At 41.8% G+C, this 22,434-nt stretch overlaps 2 protein-coding genes across 12 annotated transcripts in view; both read left to right on the forward strand.

Annotated features, from left to right (window-relative positions):
* Positions 1-6,545: 6,545 nt before the first annotated feature.
* LOC112252523 (PCNA-associated factor) lies at positions 6,546-8,732 on the forward strand. Its single transcript, XM_024423812.2, has 5 exons — positions 6,546-6,838; positions 6,920-6,992; positions 7,606-7,689; positions 7,872-8,046; positions 8,559-8,732. Exons 2-5 carry the CDS (start codon positions 6,947-6,949, stop codon positions 8,599-8,601), a joined length of 348 nt encoding a protein of 115 aa, XP_024279580.1. The 5' UTR covers positions 6,546-6,838; positions 6,920-6,946; the 3' UTR covers positions 8,602-8,732.
* Positions 8,733-9,723: 991 nt separating this feature from the next.
* The window catches only part of LOC112245112 (casein kinase I), a 58,037-nt gene continuing 45,326 nt past the window's right edge, over positions 9,724-22,434 (forward strand). For 4 of the 11 annotated variants that reach the window (XM_024413080.2, XM_024413087.2, XM_024413082.2 and 1 more), the window contains exon 1: positions 9,753-10,094. The gene's annotated coding sequence lies outside the window, so the exon portion shown is untranslated. Of the gene's footprint in view, positions 10,095-22,434 lie in introns of all 11 variants that reach the window. The other 7 variants (XM_024413085.2, XM_042323243.1, XM_042323240.1 and 4 more) reach the window with 4 other exon arrangements.

The raw sequence follows: 22,434 nt of genomic DNA on the forward strand, positions 1-22,434 counted from the left end.
CTTAAAATTAGTGCATTCATCTTAAGATAGCTGGGTGAGACATCCACATATCACGTGACAAAAAATATATACAGTATATGTGACTAAAAATACAAACATTTAATCTCTTCACATCTGTACAAAAAAAAATCACTGAAGGTACACATGGTATAAAAATACATATGTAAATTGCTGAACATGGTCCACTGATAACAAAACTGAGGGCTGAATCCTAACTTGAGATGCATGTAAGTTTCTCCTTACTCATAATCAACATTAGTAGGAGATACAGTATACACGACTCTCTTTCCTGTGTTTCCAAGTGTTCATCTCTTTCTGTGTGTCCGCTCAGCCGAGCAGTCAGGCGGCCCTCAGCTCCTGAATCCCATCAAACCAGAGCTGTGAGACATGGATTTGACCCTCATCTCACGCTCCCACGGCACACCTCTTACATCTCACACATTGAAAAGTAATGCATTTATTTTTCTAATTCGTGTTGTGCTCCAAATCGTTTTGAAATTGGAAAATCTGCGACCGAGGTAAAGACTTTATTCAGGTTGGATATTCGACGGATATTTGCCTGTAGTTTTCCTAACGTCCACCAACAGCAGTTAGGGACCGTCAACGTATTGACAAAACACATTTTTTAAATTTCAATAGCTCTTTAACCATTACTCCTAAAATGTTCAAAACGGATTCTAGCTAACCTGATGGCAGAGACACATATTGCACACACTATTTTTTTGTCAATTTACATCTCGCACTATTTTAAATTATTTATAAAACATCTTGTAATTCAATAGCGCCTTGGTCATGTCACAAACCTCAAATAAGGTTCATAATGTACACTCAGTGGGCCTACTCATTGCACACCCTTTTGCTTGTCCATTTGCATCTCATGAGATTTTATGATACATTTTTTAAAGTTTCAAATTTCAATATTTCCTTACCGTCATGACCTACAACCCTTTTAGAATATCCACTGAGTACCAAGGTAAAGACAGTTTCAGGTTGGATATTCGCCAGATATTCACACTTTCAAACCTCAATAGCTTTCAAACCACTTGAGCCACAGACTCCAAATAAGTGTCATGATGTTGGAAACATTGTACAGATCTTATTTTCACGATTTGGACAATAATTCACTTTTCAAAGCTAGTAAATGTGTAAATGTGAGCAGCTTTCCGTATTAGTTAGGGAGCGTAAACAAAGTACAAACTTGTCTTACATTCGAATTTCAAGAGCTCCTTGGTTCAGAATGTCCACTCAGTGGGCCTACACATTGCACACCCTTTAGTTTGTCCATTTTCATCTCACACATTTTTACATGCATTTTTCAAACTTTAGAATTTCAATAGCTCCTTGGTCATGTGACCTAATGACCTCAAACAAACTTCAGAAGGTTCACGGACTAGCCTTATTTATTGCACACTCTTGTTTGTGTACTGTAATCTCATGTCAATTACACACCTGAGAAGTGTGCAGTGGACATATACCCATATTGCATAACTTTTAGTTATGTATCTTCTATATTGTTGTACATTAATATAATATTAGTTTGACAATTAGCCCCAGATTTTTAGCAACAAAAAATATATATATAAATATTTATATTTTTTGGGCTTGCCTGTTTTGCATGTTATTTTGGCATTAATGTGTGTCACATATCAGTTTGCAAACAATGTCAAAATTAAATATATATATATATATATATATATAATTCAGTTAAAACCTCTACAGGATTGGTGTCCGCCCCACAGGACAGTTGAGCTAACGTAGGCTAATGTGATAAGCATGAGATTGTAAGTAACAAGAACATTTCCCAGGACATAGACATATCTGATATGGATAAATTATTGTTAAACTAACTGCACTGTCCAATTCACAGTAGCTATTACATTGAAAGAATACCATGCTATTGTTTTAGGAGAGTGCACAGTTATGAAGTTGAAAATGTAATAATAAACCAATTAGGCACATTTGGGCAGTCAATACAACATTTGAACAGAAATGCAATGGCTCATTGAAACAGTACACTGAAGTACAGTAGCAATCAATCAATCCAAATGTTTTTGTGTATTTGCACTTTTATAAATTTGTCAAAAAGTACTTTATAGAACGCCAAACCCCCTAAGAGAAAACAGATTTCATCATGAAATATGGACAATAAATGTCTTATTATATGTACAGAGTCGTACACCATGTGAGTTGATCTCTTATCATCCATTCCTCTGGCCAGCACTTTTACTGGTCTCAAACTGAAAGGCCTTCTGGAAAGGTTTAAGTAGACTACCCTGACAGATATCGTGGGGAAGGTCTGTCCACTGCTCTTATCATTCAATTCCTACTATTCCATTGAAAATGACCCAAAGCAATATGCTCTTTTCCTGTTGTTCTATGTTATCCCGATCACATCCCTTCTGTCTGTGTGTTATTGGGTTCTGAGAATATGAAATATACGTATTCATGTCACTGAGGGAAAGAGGGTAATGCATAACATTTACATTATGTCAGATAAAGTTATTATTAGCCATCAGGGATCCGAGGAGAAGAGAGACAGTCTGGTACCAATCACCATGGCGGCCGTGAGTTGGGGAGGAGTGAGCACTTTGGGGTAGAGGTCAGGTCAGATGAAGTGAGGAAGAACAGATATCACTAAGGTTCTGTCTAGCAGCAGAGATGCATTGACAGTTCAGATGTGTAGGAGGAGACTCAACATAGTTACATATCAGTGCTTGTGTGAATATGTCATCGTCTAATGCAGCTATATTGATCCTCTGGGAAGAATGAACTTGGTTTTAGCTTTCATAGTGTCCGTTGAGTTTTTACTCTGAGAATTAGAACCTAACAGTGCCAAGTGGTGTCTGGGTCTGAGTGGGGGAACATGCTAGTGTGGGACAGGGGTCTGATCAAGGTGGAGATCTGCCATAAGGGTGGAAGGACGTGCCACACTGGCACCACCCAGCAGTTTGTCCTGGACGAGGAGGAACTCATGACCATTGGCACTGACGGAGCCATTAGGGTAACCTTTCAGATATAGTAGTCCTCTCAGCCCCAGTTTAAGAGGTCTCTGCTAACCCTAAAAAGCCGGCCTGAACAACTGGTCTGTGGTCAGTTTTGCCTGCTGTGTAATATTTCTCCCTGATGATGTCACTTCCTCCACCCTGTGCAGGGTTGAGACTTTAAGAGTATTGACACGGCGGACTGTAACGATGACATCTGTCTGTTTGAGATCGAGCCCATGAACAAGATTGTGATCGGACGCAACGTTAGCATGTCCTCCATGGTCATGGGTAATCCTGAATGAATCTTGAATAATGACGAGTGAGAAAGTTAGACACACATATCATACCCCCCCCAAAAAAATGCTAACCCCCCTACAGTATTTGTGTCTCCATCTTTCTCTCTGATCATTATTCTCAATCCATTCAGGATTACCATATTCAATTCTTATTATTTTTTACAATTTAATTAAGTGACTCCAAAATGACACAAAACATTACTCACCATTCATTTCTATTGGGCACAAAAGGACCAGAGGATCTCCACCTATCGTCTGCTGGCACTGTTCCAGAGGTTCCACGAGCTGAAACAGAGAGGGATGGCAGGGGGCTCTGGTACAGGAACGTTGGAGGAACAAAGCCGAGGCTGACAAAGACCGCTCCAACATCACAGGTAAGAGAAAGGGGGAGAGAAAGTGTGTGTGTATTATACCTACCTGTTACTGTTTATATAGCATAATGTGCGTGTCCCTGGCCAGCGGACCAGGAAGACCAAGGTGAGGAGGCTGTTCTTGCGGCTCGTCCAGGGGGCAGCAAGCCGCCAGGTAGAAAAACTCTGCAAAGCTATGTAGAAGGCAGAGTGAGCCCGGCTAAGACAGAGAAGAGGATGAAGGAGTGGGCTGAACTGTGAGTCTTATCATATGGCCTCTGGTGGAGTTTCCTAGTCCTTCAGAATCACTGTCTTCACTCTTCCCTACATGACTATCTCCATGTGACTCTGCGAATGATTTAATGACAATGATTTAAAATGAAATATGATAGAACCATACACATACAGTAACTAACTACTATCACATGTAGCATGAATACCCCCCCCAATAATTCAGTGGTATTGATGATTGTGCCAATCCTACCAACAGGGCCTGTAGCCGTGGCCAATAACCAGAGGAGGTGGGCCAGACTGCTGGAACAGCTAGGGGCAGAGAGGAGGGAGGAGAGAAGGAAACACCCTGCCCTATACCTGCAGCTAAAAAGAGGTGGGAGGAAGGAGCTGGTGTGACAGAGCTGGAGAAGGAGATAATGGAGTTGGAGGAGGTCAGGCTGAACAGGACTCCCTGCTGGAACAGGTCAGCCTTTCCCCTAGTTTACTTTCCAGGTGGGGTGCAAAGGCCCCAAAAGCAACATCCAGGCTCTCTGGCATCAAAATTGTCAACTGAAATCAAATCAAAATCATTCTTCTTCTCTCTCTGCCTCCATCCCATTCCTCCCTCCCTTCCTTCCTCCCCTTTTTCTCCTCTCAGATGTCGTAGTCAGTGTGCTTGTTGCGTCAGGTAGTGATGGTAGGCTACATTACCCCCTCCACACTGATCCTCAACATGGGGGCCCCACAAGGGTGTTTCCTCAGTCCCCTCCTGTACTCCCTGTATACCCACAACTGAATGGCCTCACACAGTTCCAACTCCATCATCAAGTTTGCTGACGCGATAGGAGGTAGGGACTCGGATGGTGTGGTGCTGATTGTGGACTTCAGGAGGAACCAGGTTGGGCACGCCCCATCCTCATCAACGGGGTCGCCATGTAGACTGTCATAAATGTCAAATTCCTCTGCGTACACATCTCAGATGAGCTGAAATGGTCAAACCACACCTACACCATGGTGAAGAAGGCACGGCTGCGACTCTTCAACCTCAGGAGGCTAAAGACATTTGGCCTCAGTGTTCTACAGGATATACACCCCCACACACATACATACATACAGTGCATTTGGAAAGTATTCACAACCCGTCACTTTTTCCACATTGTGTTACTTTATAGCCTTATTCTAAAATGGTATACGTATAATGTCCTCATTAATCTACACACAACACCCCATAGTGACAAAGCAAAAACTGTTTAATAACAACCAAATACCTTATTCACATAAGTATTCAGACCCTTTGCGATGAGACTCAAAACTTTGCTGAGGTGCATCCTGTTTCCATTGATCATCCTTGATGTTTCTACAACTTGATTGAAGTCCACCTGTGGTAAATTAAATTGATTGGCCATGATTTGGAAAGGCACCCACCTGTCTATATAAGGTCCCACAGTTGAGTGCATGGCAGAGCAACAACCAAGCCATGAGGTCAAAGGAATTGTCCGTCGTGCTCCGAGACAGGATTGTGTCAAGGCACAGCTCTGGGGAAGGCTACCAAAACAATTCTGCAGCATTGAAGGTCTTCAAGAACAGTGGCCTCCATTCTTTAATTGAAGAAGTTTGGAACCTCCTAGAGCTGGCTGCCTGGCCAAACTGAGCAATCGGGGCAGAAGGGCTTTGGTCAAGGAAGTGATGGTCACTCTGACATAGCTGCAGAGTTCATCTGTGGAGATGGGAGAACCTTCCAGAAGGACAACCATGTCTGCAGCACTCCTGCAAATCAGGCCTTTATGGTAGAGTGCCCAGACGCAAGCAACTCCCCAGGAAAAGATACATGACAGCCCGCTTAGAGTTTACCAAAAGGCACCTAAAGGACTCTCTGACCATGAGAAACAACATTCTCAGGTCTGATGAAACCAAGATTGAACTCTTTGGCCTGAATGCCAAGTGTCACATCTGGAGGAAACCAGGCACTGTTCATCACCTTCCCTAAGGTGAAGCATGGTGGTGGCAGGCATCATGCTGTGGGGATGTTTTGCAGGGACTGGGAGACTAGTCAGGATCAAGGGAAAGATGAATGGAGCAAAGTACAGAGAGATCCTCAGACTGGGGTGACGGTTCACCTCCCAACAGGACAACGACCCTAAGCTCACAGCCAAGACAATGCAGGAGTGGCTTTGGGACAGTTCTCTGAATATCCTTGAGTAGGCCAGCTTGTCCCTCGACTTGAACCAGATCGAACATCTCAAGAGACCTGAAAATAGCTGTGCAACAAGAGGGACCCGATAATGCTTTGTCATTATGGGATAGTGTGTAGATTGATTTCGGGGGGGAAACGATTTAATCAATTTTAGAAAAAGACTAACATAAAATATGGAATAGTGAAGGAGCTCGAATACTTTCCAAGCTATTCTTTTGAGGCAGATTTGGGCCAAACTTTTTGGATTTGATTTATCTTTTTCTACCCAATTTCGTGGTATCCAATTGGTAGTTAGTCTTGTATCGTCCCGTACGGACTCGGGAGAAGCGAAGGTCGAGTGCCGTGCATACTCCGAAACACAACCCAACCGCACTGCTTCTTGACACACTGCCCACTAAACACGGAAGCCAAAAAAATAAAACTCGACCCGGAAGCCAGACGCACCAATGTCAGACGAAACACCTTGTGACAAGGACATCCCTGCCGGCTAAACCCTCCCCTAACCCGGACGACGCTGGGCCAATTGTGTGCCACCCCATGGGTCTCCCGGTCGCAGCCGGATGCAACAGAGCCTGGACTCGAACCTAGACTCTCGTGGCACAGCGGGAGGCTGATTTCGGCTTAACTTGCACTTATATCTGAGGCTTTGTCTCTATTCAGACCATAAGCAGTTTAATGTAATAACCTATCGAAGTACGTAACAAGCTTGTGCGTGCTTTGAGCTGCCCAGAGGCAAGCACAGAAGAAACGGGCGAGGCTTTCGTGAAGGGAGGGCAATAGTCACGTAACCAATGACGTCAGGTGAGCCAGGAGATTCGTCATTTAAACCCAGGCGGGAAAGTAGAAGTCTATATTGAAAGTGTCCGTCCCGTTTTGTTTCAGGTTGTGGGGTAAAAAAAAAAGGTTAACATGGTGAGGACGAAGGCAGACAGTGTCCCCGGAACTTATAGGAAAGGTAATGTTCTACAATCAACTTGAAGTTGTTACTTATTTTGATCCATAACATGCTAGCTGACGTTAGTTAAATGGTTATTCATTGTACGAAACTGGAATCGCTAGCTACTGTAGCTAGTGAGTTTTGTGAAGATAATTGTAACCCCTTGCATTCCATTATTTTGGAACAACTAACTGCTAATATTCGATTTTAGTGATTAGCTCGCTAACTAGATGGCTTGATTGACTGGGTAAGATTTGTCTCCCGCCAATTCAATAGAATTGTGAACACAGATGGCGCTCATGCTAACCCAGACGCGTTCGTACTCGCATGCTTTTTTGTGCCGGATTTGATTGTTACCTTAACGTTATTAAACGTGTTTGTTTACAACGAAAGACTGGATAAAAAAACGTGGTAGTCAAGTGTCTTTTTGGCATATTTTCGTTAGCTAACTAGCTACTTGTTATTCATTTATCCTCAATCTGGCGCCAATTTCACCGCCCAAACAAACCAGTCACACAAATGTGTCGGTGAAGATTACTTTGCTACTACTATACACTATAACTCTGCATTTCAATACACGGCTTTTGCTTAATAAAATTACTTGATAACGAACACACTTATCCATTTTCAGCTGTGGCTGCATCTGCACCCAGGAAGTCATTGGGTGCCTCGAGTTCTGCAAATGCATCAAGCGGCTCTCAAGCAGGCACGCCTGGTGAGTCATGATTTCATTCAGACTTAAAGTTTAAATTGTCTAATAGCCCATATTTCCATATAAGCTAGATACCTACATAACAATTTTTGGTAGATGGCTAACAACTATTGCCTCCAAGTGGTGAGTTTTTATGGCAGATATTTGTCTAAATTGTGAATTGTAATGCTGGCATTGTTTTACAGCAAAGAGTAAATTTGCTGGAGGGAATCCTGTGTGTCCTCGGCCCACCCCAACTTGGCAAAAAGGCATTGGGGATTTCTTTGGTGGGCCCTGCAGGGAGCCTGAAAAAGAGAACCAGCTCCCCCAGTCGGATGATGAAGAGGCTGGAGGCAGTGGCGTGTCCAAGGCATCCAAGAAGTACATTTGAATTCTATTAAGCTTAGTTTTAGAGCCAGTCCAAAAGCAGCCCTGAAATGCCTACCTCTTTAGTGCTTGCAGGTCTGGAGGAAGTGGTGTATATTCTCAAACATTTTCATTAGAATCTGTTCCAAAAACGTTGCCAAAGTTACTAATATTAAGAACTCATTCTGATACTTTAATATATTGCATTGGTCTGTTCTCCATAGATAACTTGGCAATGTTTTTGCAACAGATTCTGGGGATTCATATTTTTTTTACTCTGGTTTATTTGCCGAAGCAGAATCACTGGGAAATGTGTGCATTCGTGCTATTTTTGTTTCTGTAAAAATGTAATATAAGTTTGAAGGCTCATCTGGCTGTTCGTGATTCTTTGTAAGCGTGTATGTACGTTGTACCCTGAAAATGTGAAACCTGGCACATCTGACTTTAGCTGTGCTGCAGAGCCTGTTCAAATGTGATTATGGGCCAAACATTGCTGTCCCATCTAATGTTAACCACTCACCTTTCAGATCCAGACCACTGCCTGCTGAAGATGAGGATGCTGATGAATGAGCTTTACCAATCGTGTCCCAATTAAAAAGCCATTGCTTCTAGTACTTGAATGGGCTGGCAGATTTTATGTATATATAATTGACGAATGTGGTTTTTGTACAGAAGTTTAATAAACCTTTTTGTATGCCTGATTCCATTATCTTTTGTTTTGTTACTCTTCCTGTTTACAATACCTAATCTATTTTCTCAATCTAAATTGCACTTAGGTTTTCTGTGCGAACCAAATATTTTGTTATTGAAAAGCCATGATGGTAGAATTAGCAAATGTATCAGTGGATTCCCTGCCTGTCCAACAACTATGGCAATCAAGCCCCTACTAATTTATTAGCCAATATTTTTCTTGTCATATGGGTAACCTCTACATACCAGTAGATGGTGCTAGATCATTAAGAATATCAAAATGTTGGGGACAGGATATAATGCATACTTCTACATCAATGAAATGGGACAAATAAGCACCCACCTTAAAAGATTCAGTCACTTTTTTTGTTGGTTAATTGTAATGAGGTTGACTGCCTCAGCAATGCTTGATGTTGGTTAGTGTTCCATGATTAGACTACCTGCATTTTGTCCACTTTCTATGAGTGGTGGCCCTCAGTTCTCCCTATATTTTACCTTTAACTAGGCAAGTCAGTTAAGAACAAATTCTTATTTTCAATGACGGCCTAGGAACAGTGGGTTAACTGCCTGTTCAGGGGCACCCTTCCGGGTAATAGTCCAACACTCTAACCACTAGGCTACCCTGCCGCCCCATGTTTAAATTATTGACCTTTTGTACAGTAAGGTGAACCTCCAGTGCTTACATGTTTGGTCAATACCATGAGATTTTCAACCAGTATCAGGAAAGGTTGGTGGAACCAATTCATTGTTGAGAAGTGCCAAGTGTGACACATCATATGCAAGGTCACTTGTAGTACAGTGCCCCTGGAGCAAATTAGGGTTAAGTGCCTTAAGGGCACATTGACAGTTTTATAAAAAAATAAACATTTTTACACCTTGTTAGCTTGTATTCAAACCAGCGACCTTTCGGCCCATGCTCTAACCGCAAGGCTACCTGCCGCCCATAAAGCACATTGACCTGTAATTTCCATGATGACAATGTTCTAGCAGGATACACTTGGAACTGATTTTCTCGCAGGATGTTGGAGCAACACTTCCGGGACCATTTTTACAGAGACTGAAGAGGAAGCGAGACACTCCATATTTTTTTATTCCGTTTAAATGAACGTAAGTATACAAGACCCCTCTGCTATTGCATTGGCGTCTACGGGAGACACCCTGTTAAACCGGAACTCACCGCTTTTTTCAATGGTAAACAGCCGAAGTGAGCTATCTTCGTTTATGCACCATCTTTGATTTTTATATCAGTGGAGGCGAACTGGAGAGGGCTCTGGGATGCTAACTGAAAACACCAATTGACGTCGCTTCCTCGTTTCTGGCGTAATCGCTACACGGAAAATAAATGACTAAATGCATCCAGGACCACATTGAAAGTAAGTAACATTTCCACAAGCTAAAATTGGCTAACAGCTAACACTAGCTTATCTGCGTTTTCTGAACGCCGCCTAGGCTAGGTTTAGCTAGAAGCAGCTAGCTAGCTAGCAACTTGCTGGCCTGAATTGAAGACGTTGCCTGGACAATTACCTTTAGCCAGCTACTGTAGTTAGTTAGCTAACGATCCACCTACCCAGGCTAGAGAGCGTTGGACCACAAGGAAATGCATTCACTGTTTTGTTTGTGTCTGTGGTGCAGACAGTACTATACATGGTATGTAATGGGATTGTGAGTGGTTGACTAACGTTAGTGTTGTCTGTCAAATGCGAGTTTCCGTCAATAGTTAACTACTGTAGTTAGCGAACGTTAACTGGTGATCCAGCTAGGAGGATAATGACTAAAATTGCTAGGTTATCTAATGAAGGACACGGGGACGCTCGTTTTTCACAAGTGGTTATCTATGTCCAGTAATCTGGCACGTTACTCTAACCCATGTCAGAATCAAGCTAGCCAGGTGTCTGAGTTTGTGTTTTGTATCTATTAGGGCTACTCTTCCAAAATTAAGGCAGTTATACAGTTATAAAAACATTTACAATACATTCACCACAGATTACACAAAACATTAAGTGTGTTACGTCACACTAGTTTAATTGAGGTGTCAATCAAAAATGCATCTGTTGACCAATGGGTCAACAATCAATTGTTAATTGTGTAGGTAATCCTCTAAAACAGTGGTTCCCAAACTTTTTGTTGTCCCATACCCCTTCAATCATTCAACCTCCAGCTGCGTACCAGGGTCAGCGCACTCTCAAAAGTAGTTTTTTGCTCTCATTGGAAGCCTGCCACACACACTATATAATACATTTATTAAACATAAGAATGAGTGGATTTTTGTCACATCCCGGCTCGTGTGAAGTGACAAAAAGCTCTTATAGGACCAGGGCACAAATAATAATAATCAATCATTTTGCTCTTTATTTTGCCATCTTACATATCAAGCTTTATTTGTTAATCGAAAATTGTGAATAACTCACCACAGGTTAATGAGAAAGGTGTGCTTGAAAGGATGCACATAACTCTGCATTGTTGGGTTGTATTGGAGATAGTCTGTTTTAAATCATTTTCTACACACTGTCAGTGCCTGTATTTAGTTTTCATGCTTGTGAGGGCCGAGAAGCCACTCTCACATAGGTACGTGGTTGCAAAGGGCATCAGTGTATTAACAGTGCAATCTTTTTTTTCTTCTTTTTTTTCTTCTTTCTTTCTCCTCCCCAAGGCCGTATACTGTGAGCGCAGCCCAATCCAGAAATCTGTCAGTGGTTTCTGATTAAATTCAATTTTCACAAAACTGCTTGTTGCAATTTTGATGAAGCTCTCTTGTTCAGATATTGGTAGTGGACTGGGGGCAGGGCATGAAAGGGATAACAAATCCAGTTGTTTGTGTCATCCATTTCAGGAAAGTACCTGTGTAATTGCGCACCCAGCTCACTCAGGTGCTTCGCTATTTGACATTGTCTGTAAGCTTGAGTTAATTGCACACACAAAATCATACAATGATGGAAAGACCTGTGTTGTCCTTGTTAATGCAGACAGAGTAGAGTAGAGCTCCAACTTCTTAATCATTGCCTCAATTTTGTCCCGCACATTGAATATAATTGCATTGAGTCCCTGTAATCCTAGATTCAAATGATTAAATTGAGAAAAAACATCACCCAGATAGGCTAGTCGTGTGAGAAACTCGTCATCATGCAAGCGGTCAGACAAGTGAAAATGATGGTCAGTAAAGATGACTTTAAAAAAATAATGTGTCAGTACTTTGCCCCTTGATATTCAGCGCATTTCTGTATGTTGTAAAAGCGTTACATGGTCACTGCCCATATCTTTGCATAGTGCAGAAAATACACAGGAGTTCAGGGGCCTTGCTTTAACAAATGAACTATTTTCACTGTAGTTTCCAAAACGTCTTTCAAGCTGTCAGGCATTCCTTTGGCAGCAAGAGTCTCTCAGTGGATGCTGCAGTGTACCCAAGTGGCGTCGAGAGCTGCTTGCACGCGCGTTACCACTTCCCTATGTCTCCCTGTCATGGCTTTTGCGCCATCAGTACAGATACCAACGCATCTTGACCACCAAAGTCCATTTGATGTCACAAAGCTGTCCTGTACTTAAAAATATCCTCTCCTTGTTTGCAGAAGATGTCTTCCCTAATTGACCTCCCGTAAATGTAATGGACATATACCATGTCTGTTGACTCATCCAGCTGTAACGCATAGAATTCACTGGCTTTGGTGCGATGCAATAATTGTTTCAAAACATCTCCTGCCATGTCACTGATGTGTCGTGAAAGTGTTGTTTGAGGAAGACATTGTCTGTATAGTTTTTATGGCCTTTTCCTCCAGCATTGTCCCAGCCATATCCGCGGCAGCAGGAAGAAATAAGTTCTCCACAATAGTATGGGGCTTGCCTGTCCTAGCCACTCTGTAGCTCACCATATAAGACGCTTCTAGCCCCTTCTTATTAATGTTATCTGTTGCTTTTATACATGTCTTACTACTCGAAAGTCATCTTAATTCTCGCTCAAAAAACGACTGTGGTTTATTTTTCAAATTGGCATCTTTTGTTTCTAAATGTCTACACAACAGTGAAGGTTTCATCGAGTTGTGAGATAGCCACTGTGTGTTATATGTGCAAAAGTACTGAGGAAATGCACTACTCCCAATATAAGTGAACCCCAAATCAATTGTAGTTCTCATCATATTTGTACCTCTTCGATGGTCCAATGTCCCTGTCTGTTGTTCAGTGCTTTCCCGGGTAAGGGGGCAGTAGCTCTTCGGCTGCATCAAATTCACAACTGTCAGGGTCTGTAGTCATTTAGGCACGTTGCCTTTCTGTTCTTTGGCACAGGGACTATGGTGGTCTGCTTGAAACATGTTGGTATTACAGACTGATAGGAGAAGGAAAGCGGCTACGGAAAGCGTGATCACACAGTCGCCCGGAACAGCTGATGCTGTCATGCATGCCTCAGTGTTGTTTGCCTCGAAGCGAGCATAGAAGTGATTTAGCTCATCTGGTAAGCTCGTGTCACTGGGCAGCTCGCGGCTCTGTTTCCCTTTGTAGCCACATAAGACGAGCGTCAGAGCTGGTGTAGTATGATTCAATCTTAGCCCTGTATTTACGCTTTGCCTGTTTGATGGTTCGTCGCTGGGCATAGCAGGATTTCTTGTAAGCTTCCGGGTTAGAGTCCCACTCCTTGAAAGTGGCAGCTCTACCCTCTATCTTAGTGCGAATGTTGTCTGTAATCCATGGCTTCTGGTTGGGGTATGTACGTACAGTCACTGTGGGGACGACGTCCTCACTGCACTTATTAATAAAGCCAGTGACTGATGTGGTGTACTCCTCAATACCATTGGAAGAATCCCGGAACATGTTCCAGTCTGTGCTAGCAAAACAGTCTTGTAGTTTAGCATCTGCGTCATCTGGCCACATTTAACATGTTGATTGATATTTGTTACAACTGATTTGTTTCCCTGCATTAAAGTCTCTGGCCACTAGGAGCACCACCTCTGGGGGAGTGGTTTCCTGTTTGCTTATTTCCTTATTCAGCTGACTGAGTGCGGTATTAGTGCCAGCATCTGTCTGTGGTGGTAAATAAACAGCCACGAAAAGTATAGCGGAACTCTCTAGGCAAGTAGTGTGGCCTGCAAATTATCACAATATACTCTACTTCAGGCGAGCAAAATCTAGAGACTTCCTTAGATTTTGTGCACCAGCGTTTACAGATCTGTACAGATCCCCCCTCGTCTGACCGAAGTGTGCTGTTCTATCTTGCCGGTGCAGCGTATATCCCGCTAGCTGAATATCCATGTCGTCATTCAGCCACAATTCCGTGAAACATGGGACATCAAAAACTGTAATATCCTGTTGGTAGGATATTCGTGATTGTACTTCCTCTAGTTTTAATATTTGTCGAATATTGTCCAATGATTGCACATTTGCAAGTAGTAGTCCAAACCTAATTTCTCTCATCGTGTCAACTATGCTCAATTCTGTGCCAGAATCAAGGCTACTGGTTACCCGACATGCATGCTCACTTTCCAGTTGAACTCGTAATCTTTCTTATCGAATCTGCAGGACATAAAACAATATAGAGCCAGGTAAGATGGATATCATTTGAGTCGTGTGTGTGTGTGTGTGATTTTGACCCTCCCTTTGTTAAGGGACACATTTTTCCATTTCTGTTAGTCACATGTCTGTTGAACTTGTTCAGTTTGTCTCAGTTGTTGAATCTTGTTATGTTCATACAAATATTTACTCATGTTAAGTTTGAAAATAAACTGTTAATTAACAATGAGGACGTTTCTTTTTTTGCTGAGTGTATATGTGTGTGTTTATGTATATATGTGTGTGTTGTGTTATAATAAACTGGGTGGGCCGAGCCCTGAATGCAGATCGGCTGACAGCCATTTTTTACTGCTCTAATTACGTTGGTAACCAGTTTATAATAGCAATAAGGCACCTTGGGGGTTTGTGATATATGGCCAATATATACCACGGCTAACGGCTAAGAACAGCCCTTAGCCGTGGTATATAGTGGCATTAGACCACGCCTTATTGCTTAAGTATACCATTTTTTCGCATTGATTAGAAATTCATGTTTTTTTTTTTTTTTAATTATAAGATTCCTCACAAAAACAAGTGTATCTCTGTGAAATATCAATGGAATACTGAGCATATACCAAGCTTTTTATTTTTAAAGCCTTATCATTTAGCTTTTTGCGAGGACCACAAAATGTAAAATCCTCAAGTTGTTACAAAAAGCCTGCGCCGCGATAGATGGGTTGGCTGACAATGTCACAAACGAAGTGTGCGCTGCAATGGGGCAGAAGTCAGCCTGTGATTTTTGATGGCAGATTGCTAGCAAGAATGACAAGAAACTTCATGTGGGGATTATATGTGGCTCAATCGGCTTGTTTCATCATGTTATTGATACTATGTCTTGTGTTGTTTTCACCCACTCTGGGCAGAGTGGGTGAGAACCCTACTGGGTTGAGTTTTTCATCTAGCTAGATTTGTCATTCCAACTGCTAGCTAATCCAGTCCTTTCTAAAGTAGCTAGTGTATCTAGTTTTACCTATGTTAGCCAACCAACCACGGCTGATTTCTAGATTTAGCGATGGAATTTGTGGTTTCCACTAGTTACCACAGCCAAAAAGTCAATGGCTTTTGTGTTTTTGCTTTAAGGTTATCAGTGCGTATAGGGTTAATGACATTTTTTTTAAAGAAATTGACGAAAAGGGTTTATGACTTTGTGGCTGTGGTAACTAGTGATGATCAATTTATGCCCTGTTTTCTATCATGATGCATCTCATTGCGTCTTATGTGAACTTCATGCAATCTTGTTCCGCTACTGGACAGATAGGATAGGGTTTCATAACACTAGAAATGTTTCATTCAAGACAGGAGAAACATATTTTTTCAGTTGATAATAAAACATGTTTTGCGGTGGTGTGTATTCATGGATGCCAAGGGAAGCCAGGCTTCCTCAAATTTAGCAATTAAAAAAAAGAACGTTGCTTTTCTCTTTCGTCGTTTGTTACATTCAGCCTCATGCAAATTTATCTCACCAAAGAAGGCATCTGTGTGAGTGAAACAGCACCCCTCTGTTTTTAATTGGCAAATTTAGCAAATTTAGGCATGACATGCCAGCAACTAATACTGAGGCTACACATCTAAGTATAACTGATCAAATTTATAGATGACAAGCATTGTAAATTTGACTTCTGTAAAGTGAGTGTGGAAGAGGTGAAAAAATTGTCAACAATGACAAGCCACCGTGGTCTGACAACTTGGATGGAAAATTACTGAGGGTAGATAGCGGACGATATTGCCGCTCCTATTTGCCATATCTTCAATCTAAGCTTACAATTTTTCATTTAGGCCCCCAAGTTCTCTGAGCAATTATTTTGGCACATAAGATTGTAAACACTAGGAAATCAGCTCCATCCTCAGAAATACAGTGTAGACATGGTTAATGTTGTAAATTACTATTGTAGCTGGAAATGGCAGGTGCAATAGGTTCACCACTGAGTAAACACGTCTATAATAGATATTAATGTTATAAGAAAGGAACACACGTGTGTGTGTGTGTGTGTGTGTACACACACACATTTGGCCTGGTGAACTGGTTTTATGCGCTTACCGAATGGAAGCTGATACGTTATTTTTATGTTTAAACTCCGCTGGTCTCGGGAAGAAATTACGAGTCTTCACTGTCTGAGACAGAGTCAAGACCGAGTACAAATGTATTCGAGACACTTAAAACGTGGTCTCGAGACCGGACTCGACTGGTTTTCTCCTGTGCCTCTCCTCTACTCTCCTCTACTTCGAGTACTACCACACTGGTAACTTGAATAAGCAATTTCATAAATGTGTCAACATAGGAATCACAGAAATTGGGTGTTCACCATTACCCCTCTAGTGCAGGGATCATCACCTAGATTCAGCCACAGGCCTATCCTTTTTTGACAGGATGGAGTTGGATACTGTAGATACGCCTCACAAGTCCTCAACTGGCAGCTTCATTAAATAGAACACACACCCGTCTCAATGTCAACAGTGAAGAGGTGACTCCGGGATGCTGGCCTTCTAGGCAGAGTTGCAAAGAAAAAGCCATATCTCAGACTGGCCAATAAAAAGAAAAGATTAAGATGGGCAAAATAACACACACTGGACAGAGATATGGCTTTTTCTTTGCAACTCTGCCTAGAAGGCCAGCATCCCGGAGTCACCTCTTCACGGCTGGCCGTTAAATGTACATAGAGGGCTAACATTTATATACATGTCAATCTGTCATGGCTCAAACTAGAGGAGAGATTAACTTCATCATTACTTGCTTTTGTAAGAAGTATTGGCATGCTGAAACCACCTAGCTTTCTGTTTTTAAACTACTAGCACACAGCTCGGACACCCATGCAGACTTGCCACCAGAGGTCTCTTCACAACCCCCAAGTCCAGAACAGGCTATGGGAGGCACACAGTACTACATAGACCCATGGCTACATGGAACTCGGGTAACTGACACAAGCTGTAGAATCACCTTTATGGAACAGCTGGGACTGTGAAGAGACACACACACACAGGCACACTCATACATATGCTAACACGCACTCTACACACACGTACACATGAATTTTGTATTGTAGATAGGGCTGGGCATAATGACGATGTATCTCGTGACGATAAACGTTTTTATATCGTTTCATATTATGGTCTTTTGTTTATTTCTTGGTTGCAAATCGCACTCTTTACAGCAATATTTTTTGTTAATTGGAAAACGCTTTGTGTTCTTGTGGAAGGAAATTTGCAACACAAACAAACATGGAGGAGAGTGAACGTGGCATGGAGACACGAAACTAGTACCGAAAAGGGGGGTTACTTCGGTCGCATGGACGAGGTTTGGGTATGAAAAGTCTGACACGGACCAGAAAATCGTCATATGCAAAATATGCCGCTGGCCGGTCCCGACAACAAGCTCAAACACCACTAACCTCTTTTACCACCTACGCAAGAGTCATGTGAAACAGTACGGAGAGACTCTACAGATGAGACCCAAAAAAGTACAGTTGAGTGCTCAAAACAAACCCCCCCCCCGACTCAGACGTTGCATGAGGCTTTTCCCCACAGCACACCATATGGCAAAGAATTACAAAAATGGAAGGAGATAACAGCTGCCGTTACAACTTACATCTGCAAAGACATGGCCCTAATTTACACGGTCGAGAAACGGGGGTTTCGTGAGTTGTTGCTAACGCTCGACCCAAGGTACCAAATGCAAATTGATGTGTCACGTATTATTGCCAAAATAACATGTAAGCCCCAACATTTTTAGGCCCAACATTTATTTTGTTTGTTACTATAGTTGAAGTGTTTTCTATTTACCTTTTTTTAGATTTTATACATTCATATTTAATATTGTTACTTGCTTAATTGAAAATTTGCACAAAGGTTCTAAATAAAAGGAGAAATAATAAAATATTATTTGTTGACTTTAATTCAAAATGTAATAAGCAATAGGCCTTTACATGTGGTCATTTTATATAAACTATTTATTCATTGAATTTACAGAAAATGTGCTATATTGTGATATGTATCGTTATCAGGATATTATATTTTGGCCATATCGCCCAGCCCTAATTGTAGATATGTGGTAGTAGAGCAGTGGCCTGAGGGCACGTCATGTCATATATTTTAAGGATCCTCATTAGCTGCCTTGGCAGCAGCTAATGGGGATCCTTAATAAATACAAACCTCTCATGGCCATTTTAGGGATGTGGCAATCCACTGAGTAAAACATACGTTAACCTCCTTTTTTTGTTGATACAGTGCATTCGGAAAGTGTTAAGACCCCTTCCCTTTTCCACATTTTGTTACGTTACACACTTTTTCTAAAATGGATTAGGTACATTTGTTTTCCCCTGCCAATCTACACACTACCCCATAATAGACAAGCAAAAATACCATATTTACATAAGTATTCAGACCCTTTGCTATGAGACTCAAAATTGAGCTCAGGTGCATCCTGTTTCCATTGATCATCCTTGATGTTTCTACAACTTGATTGGTGCCCACAGGTGGTAAATTAACTTGATTGGACATGATTTGGAAAGGCACACACCTGTCTATGAGGTCCCACAGTTGACCGTGCATGGCAGAGCAAAAACCAAGCCATGAGGTTGAAAGGAATTGTCCGTAGAGCTCCGAGACAGGATTGTGTCGAGACATAGATCTGGGGAAGGGTACCAAAACAATGTCTGCAGCATCGAAGATCCCCAAGAACACAGTGGCCTCCATCATTCGTAAATGGAATAAGTTTGGAACCACCAAGACTCTGCCTAGTGCTGGCCGCCCGGACAAAATGAGACCAAAAGGTGACCAAGAACCCGATGGTCACCCTGACAGAGTTCCTCTGTAGAGATGGTTGTCCTTCTGGAAGGTTCTCGCATCTCTGCAGCACTCCACAAATCAGGCCTTTATGGTAGTGGCCAGATGGAAGCCACTCCTCAGTAAAATGCACATGACAGCCCACTTGGAGTTTGCCAAAAGGCACCTAAAGGACTCTTAGACCATGAGAAACAAGATCCTCTGGTCTGATGAAACTAAGATTTGTGGAGAAGGTGAAGGGGTCTGAATACTTTCCGAATGCACTGTATAAGTGAATTCGTCCCAATACTATTGGACTCCTAAAATGTGGGGAGGACTATGTACAAGAAGTTGTGACATTTTTAAATTGTTCACCCAATATGGATGAAAATACCCTCAAAATAAAGCTTATGGTCTGCACTTACCTCCTAGTCATTGTATAATTTCAAATCCAAGTGCTGGAGTACAGTGCCAAAACGACAACAAATGTGTCACTGTCCCAATACTTTCAGAGCTCACTGTACCCAGCTATGGAGGAACTTTGAACGTCTGAGAGTTGGCCCGATGCCAGGGCTAGCTCAACACCCTGGACCAGACAGATGTAGCTAACAAACTTAGGTGAATTCAAAAACTGCCTGCTTCTCAGGCCCAGAAGCTAAGATATGCATATTATTAGTATTTGGATAGAAAACACTGAAGTTTCTACAACTGTTTGAATCATGTCTGTGAATATAACAGAACTTATTTGGCAGGCGAAACCCCGAGGACAAACCATTTGAAGTCGCTCTCTTTTCAATGGGGTTTCATTGGGAATCCAGATTTCTAAGCGACTTTCTTGCAGTTCCTATCTCTTCCACTGGATGTCAAGTCTTTAGAAATTGGTTGAGGTTTTTCCTTTGAGAAATGAAGAAGTAGCACTGTTCAGAACGAGGCTAGAGGGAAGTGTAATCTTTGTTAGAGGCGCGTGACCTGAAAGCTAGCTACACATTGTTTTCTTCCGGTATTTAACACAGTATATCCCCTCTTAAAGTTGATTGATTATTTATGTAAAAAAATACCTACAGTTGTATTAGAAAGTAGTTTGAGATGTTTGGACAAAGTTTACAGGTAACTTTTGTAGTCATGTTGCGAGAGTTGGAACCAGTGTTTTTCTGGATCAAACGCGCCAAATAGATATTTTGGATATATATTGACGGAATTAATCGAACAAAAGGACCATTTGTGATGTTTATGGGACATATTGGAGTGCCAACAGAAGAAGCTCGTCAAAGTTAAGGCATAAAATATCTTGATTTCTGCATTTTGTGTTGCGCCTGGAAGGTTGAAATATGATGGTCTGTGTTGGTTTGCTTTCGCCGTAAAGCCTTTTTGAAATCTGAGACGTTGGCTGGATTCACAACACGTGTAGCTTTAATTTGGTGTATTGCATGTGTGATTTCATCAAAGTTTAATTTTTATAGTAATTTATTTGAATTTTGCGCTCTGCATTTTCACTGGATGTTGGCCAGTTGGGACACCAGCGTCCCACATATCCCAGAGAGGTTAATAAAATCCACTGTGAAATGTGATCGCTATAGTATCCTTAACTAGCTGGCAGGCAGGCACTGGAAGGGGATGTTTTTGAGTGACAGTGAGTGCTTTGTATAGGCACTTGGATTTCGCTTTTTTGTTGGACTGAGTAAAATGCATGTGACGTAAAATAACATTAACCGGTTCCCATGCTTTTAAAATAATGGTTCTGAAGCCTCCCGAGTGACGCAGCGGTTTAAGGCACTGCTTTGCAGTGCTTGAGGCGTCACTACAGACCTGGGTTTGATTCCAGGCTGTGTCACAGCCGGCCGTGACTGGGAGACCCATGAGGCGGTGCACAATTGGCCCTGCGTCGTCCGGGTTATGGGCCGGGCGCCTGTAAGCGGTCTTCGGTCGCCAGCTGGACGGTGTTTCCTCTGACACGTTGGTGTGGCTGTCTTCCGGGTTAAGTGAACAGTGCGGCTTGGCAGGGTCGTGTTTCGGGGGACACAAGGCTCTCAACTTTCACCTCTACCGAATCCGTAGGGGAGTTGCAGCGACATGACAAAACTATAATTATCAATTTGGATATCACGAAATTTGGGAGGAAAAAGTGGCAAAAGTACAAAAAACAAAAAATTGTTGTGTTCCAGAACACTGGAGATCAAATCTTTTGAAACCGTCCTCTTGGCCGCAGAGACAAAAAAATGTTACTTTTTTTTTAAATTCTATACATTTTTCCATGGATTGAGTTTTATTAATTTGTTGTTTTTTAAATCCAGTTTTATAGCTAGTTACCTGCATTTCTACACATTTTGTCATGCGGCTGAGATGAAAAATACATTTTAAAGCTCATTTCCTGCAATTCTACAATTTTTTTGCCATGTCTTGTGTGGTTTTCTAATGTGGTCTGATTGACTTAAACATTTTAACAAACTCTGTGGGGCCCCCATGCTATTTTATTTGAGATATTTTATTCCACAACTGTCCATTCTTTTCTACATACTTTCTGGTTTTATCATTTTAAGTTTGAATTTAGTACAAGGAGGCCCGGGAAGGCCCAAATGTAACAACCCTTCATTCTGTTAGTTACGAATGAATTGTATTGTATATTTTATTTGTTCATTTTTCTTAGCTTGCATTGTCCATTGTAACATGTTTGCATAACTACTTCACTCCATGACTGTGACTTTACAATTTGTTTTAGCACAGCTAGATGAAAAATAATACACATTTATTCAGGCAGAGAATGCATTAGAAAAACACGCATACACTGTGTCACATTGAGCAATTTAATCCCTGACTTTCCACACACTATTGTAGGCTTAGCCATGACGTGTGTGACGTGCACAGAGCTGGAATTTGCATAACAGCCGGTAGAGAGAGGATGGTGTGAATCAGTGACTTTGCTACCACAGGCGAGTCACACACACACACACATTCTCTATATTGAAAAAACAGCCTTTTTTCTCACAATGGCATTTAAAACACCTCCTCTACTTTTATTGTCCTACCTTAAGAAAACATCTACCTCTTTTCACTGGGCTCTAACTGGATTGTGGTGTAAAATCCCCTCCATCTCCAATTCACAGCTCTGTTACTCCAAAGAACTGAAAACAATGGCAATAGTAAGAACCTGTAATGAAGTTGTAGAATGTCTTGAATTAGTGCACATGACCGCTCTGAAAACAACCCTTAAAGAAATTGGCTAGTCAAACTCTGTAATCTCCTCCAGTATTAGACTGTTGCTGGAACTGCTTTTTTACCAAAGCTTTCCTCCACATTACCAGTAAGCTATTTGTTGAAGTGTGAATGGTCTCAAGTGTAGTAAACTGGAAGGGGAGCTGATATAATGGCCACTTGTTCAACTCATGTGTTTAACGGTTTGTATTCTCCTCCCCTCCCCCCACTTGA

Source organism: Oncorhynchus tshawytscha, linkage group LG06 (genome assembly GCF_018296145.1).
Source record: "Oncorhynchus tshawytscha isolate Ot180627B linkage group LG06, Otsh_v2.0, whole genome shotgun sequence".
NCBI lineage: Eukaryota > Metazoa > Chordata > Actinopteri > Salmoniformes > Salmonidae > Oncorhynchus > Oncorhynchus tshawytscha.

What these genes read in the sequence shown, in the direction of transcription:
- LOC112252523 (XM_024423812.2), top strand. Translation starts at nt 6,947, where the DNA reads ATGGTGAGGACGAAGGCAGACAGTGTCCCCGGAACTTATAGGAAAG. An exon ending in CCCCGGAACTTATAGGAAAG is followed by an intron (nt 6,993 to 7,605) that starts GTAATGTTCTAC and finishes ATCCATTTTCAG; the next exon opens with CTGTGGCTGCATCTGCACCC. An exon ending in CTCTCAAGCAGGCACGCCTG is followed by an intron (nt 7,690 to 7,871) that starts GTGAGTCATGAT and finishes ATTGTTTTACAG; the next exon opens with CAAAGAGTAAATTTGCTGGA.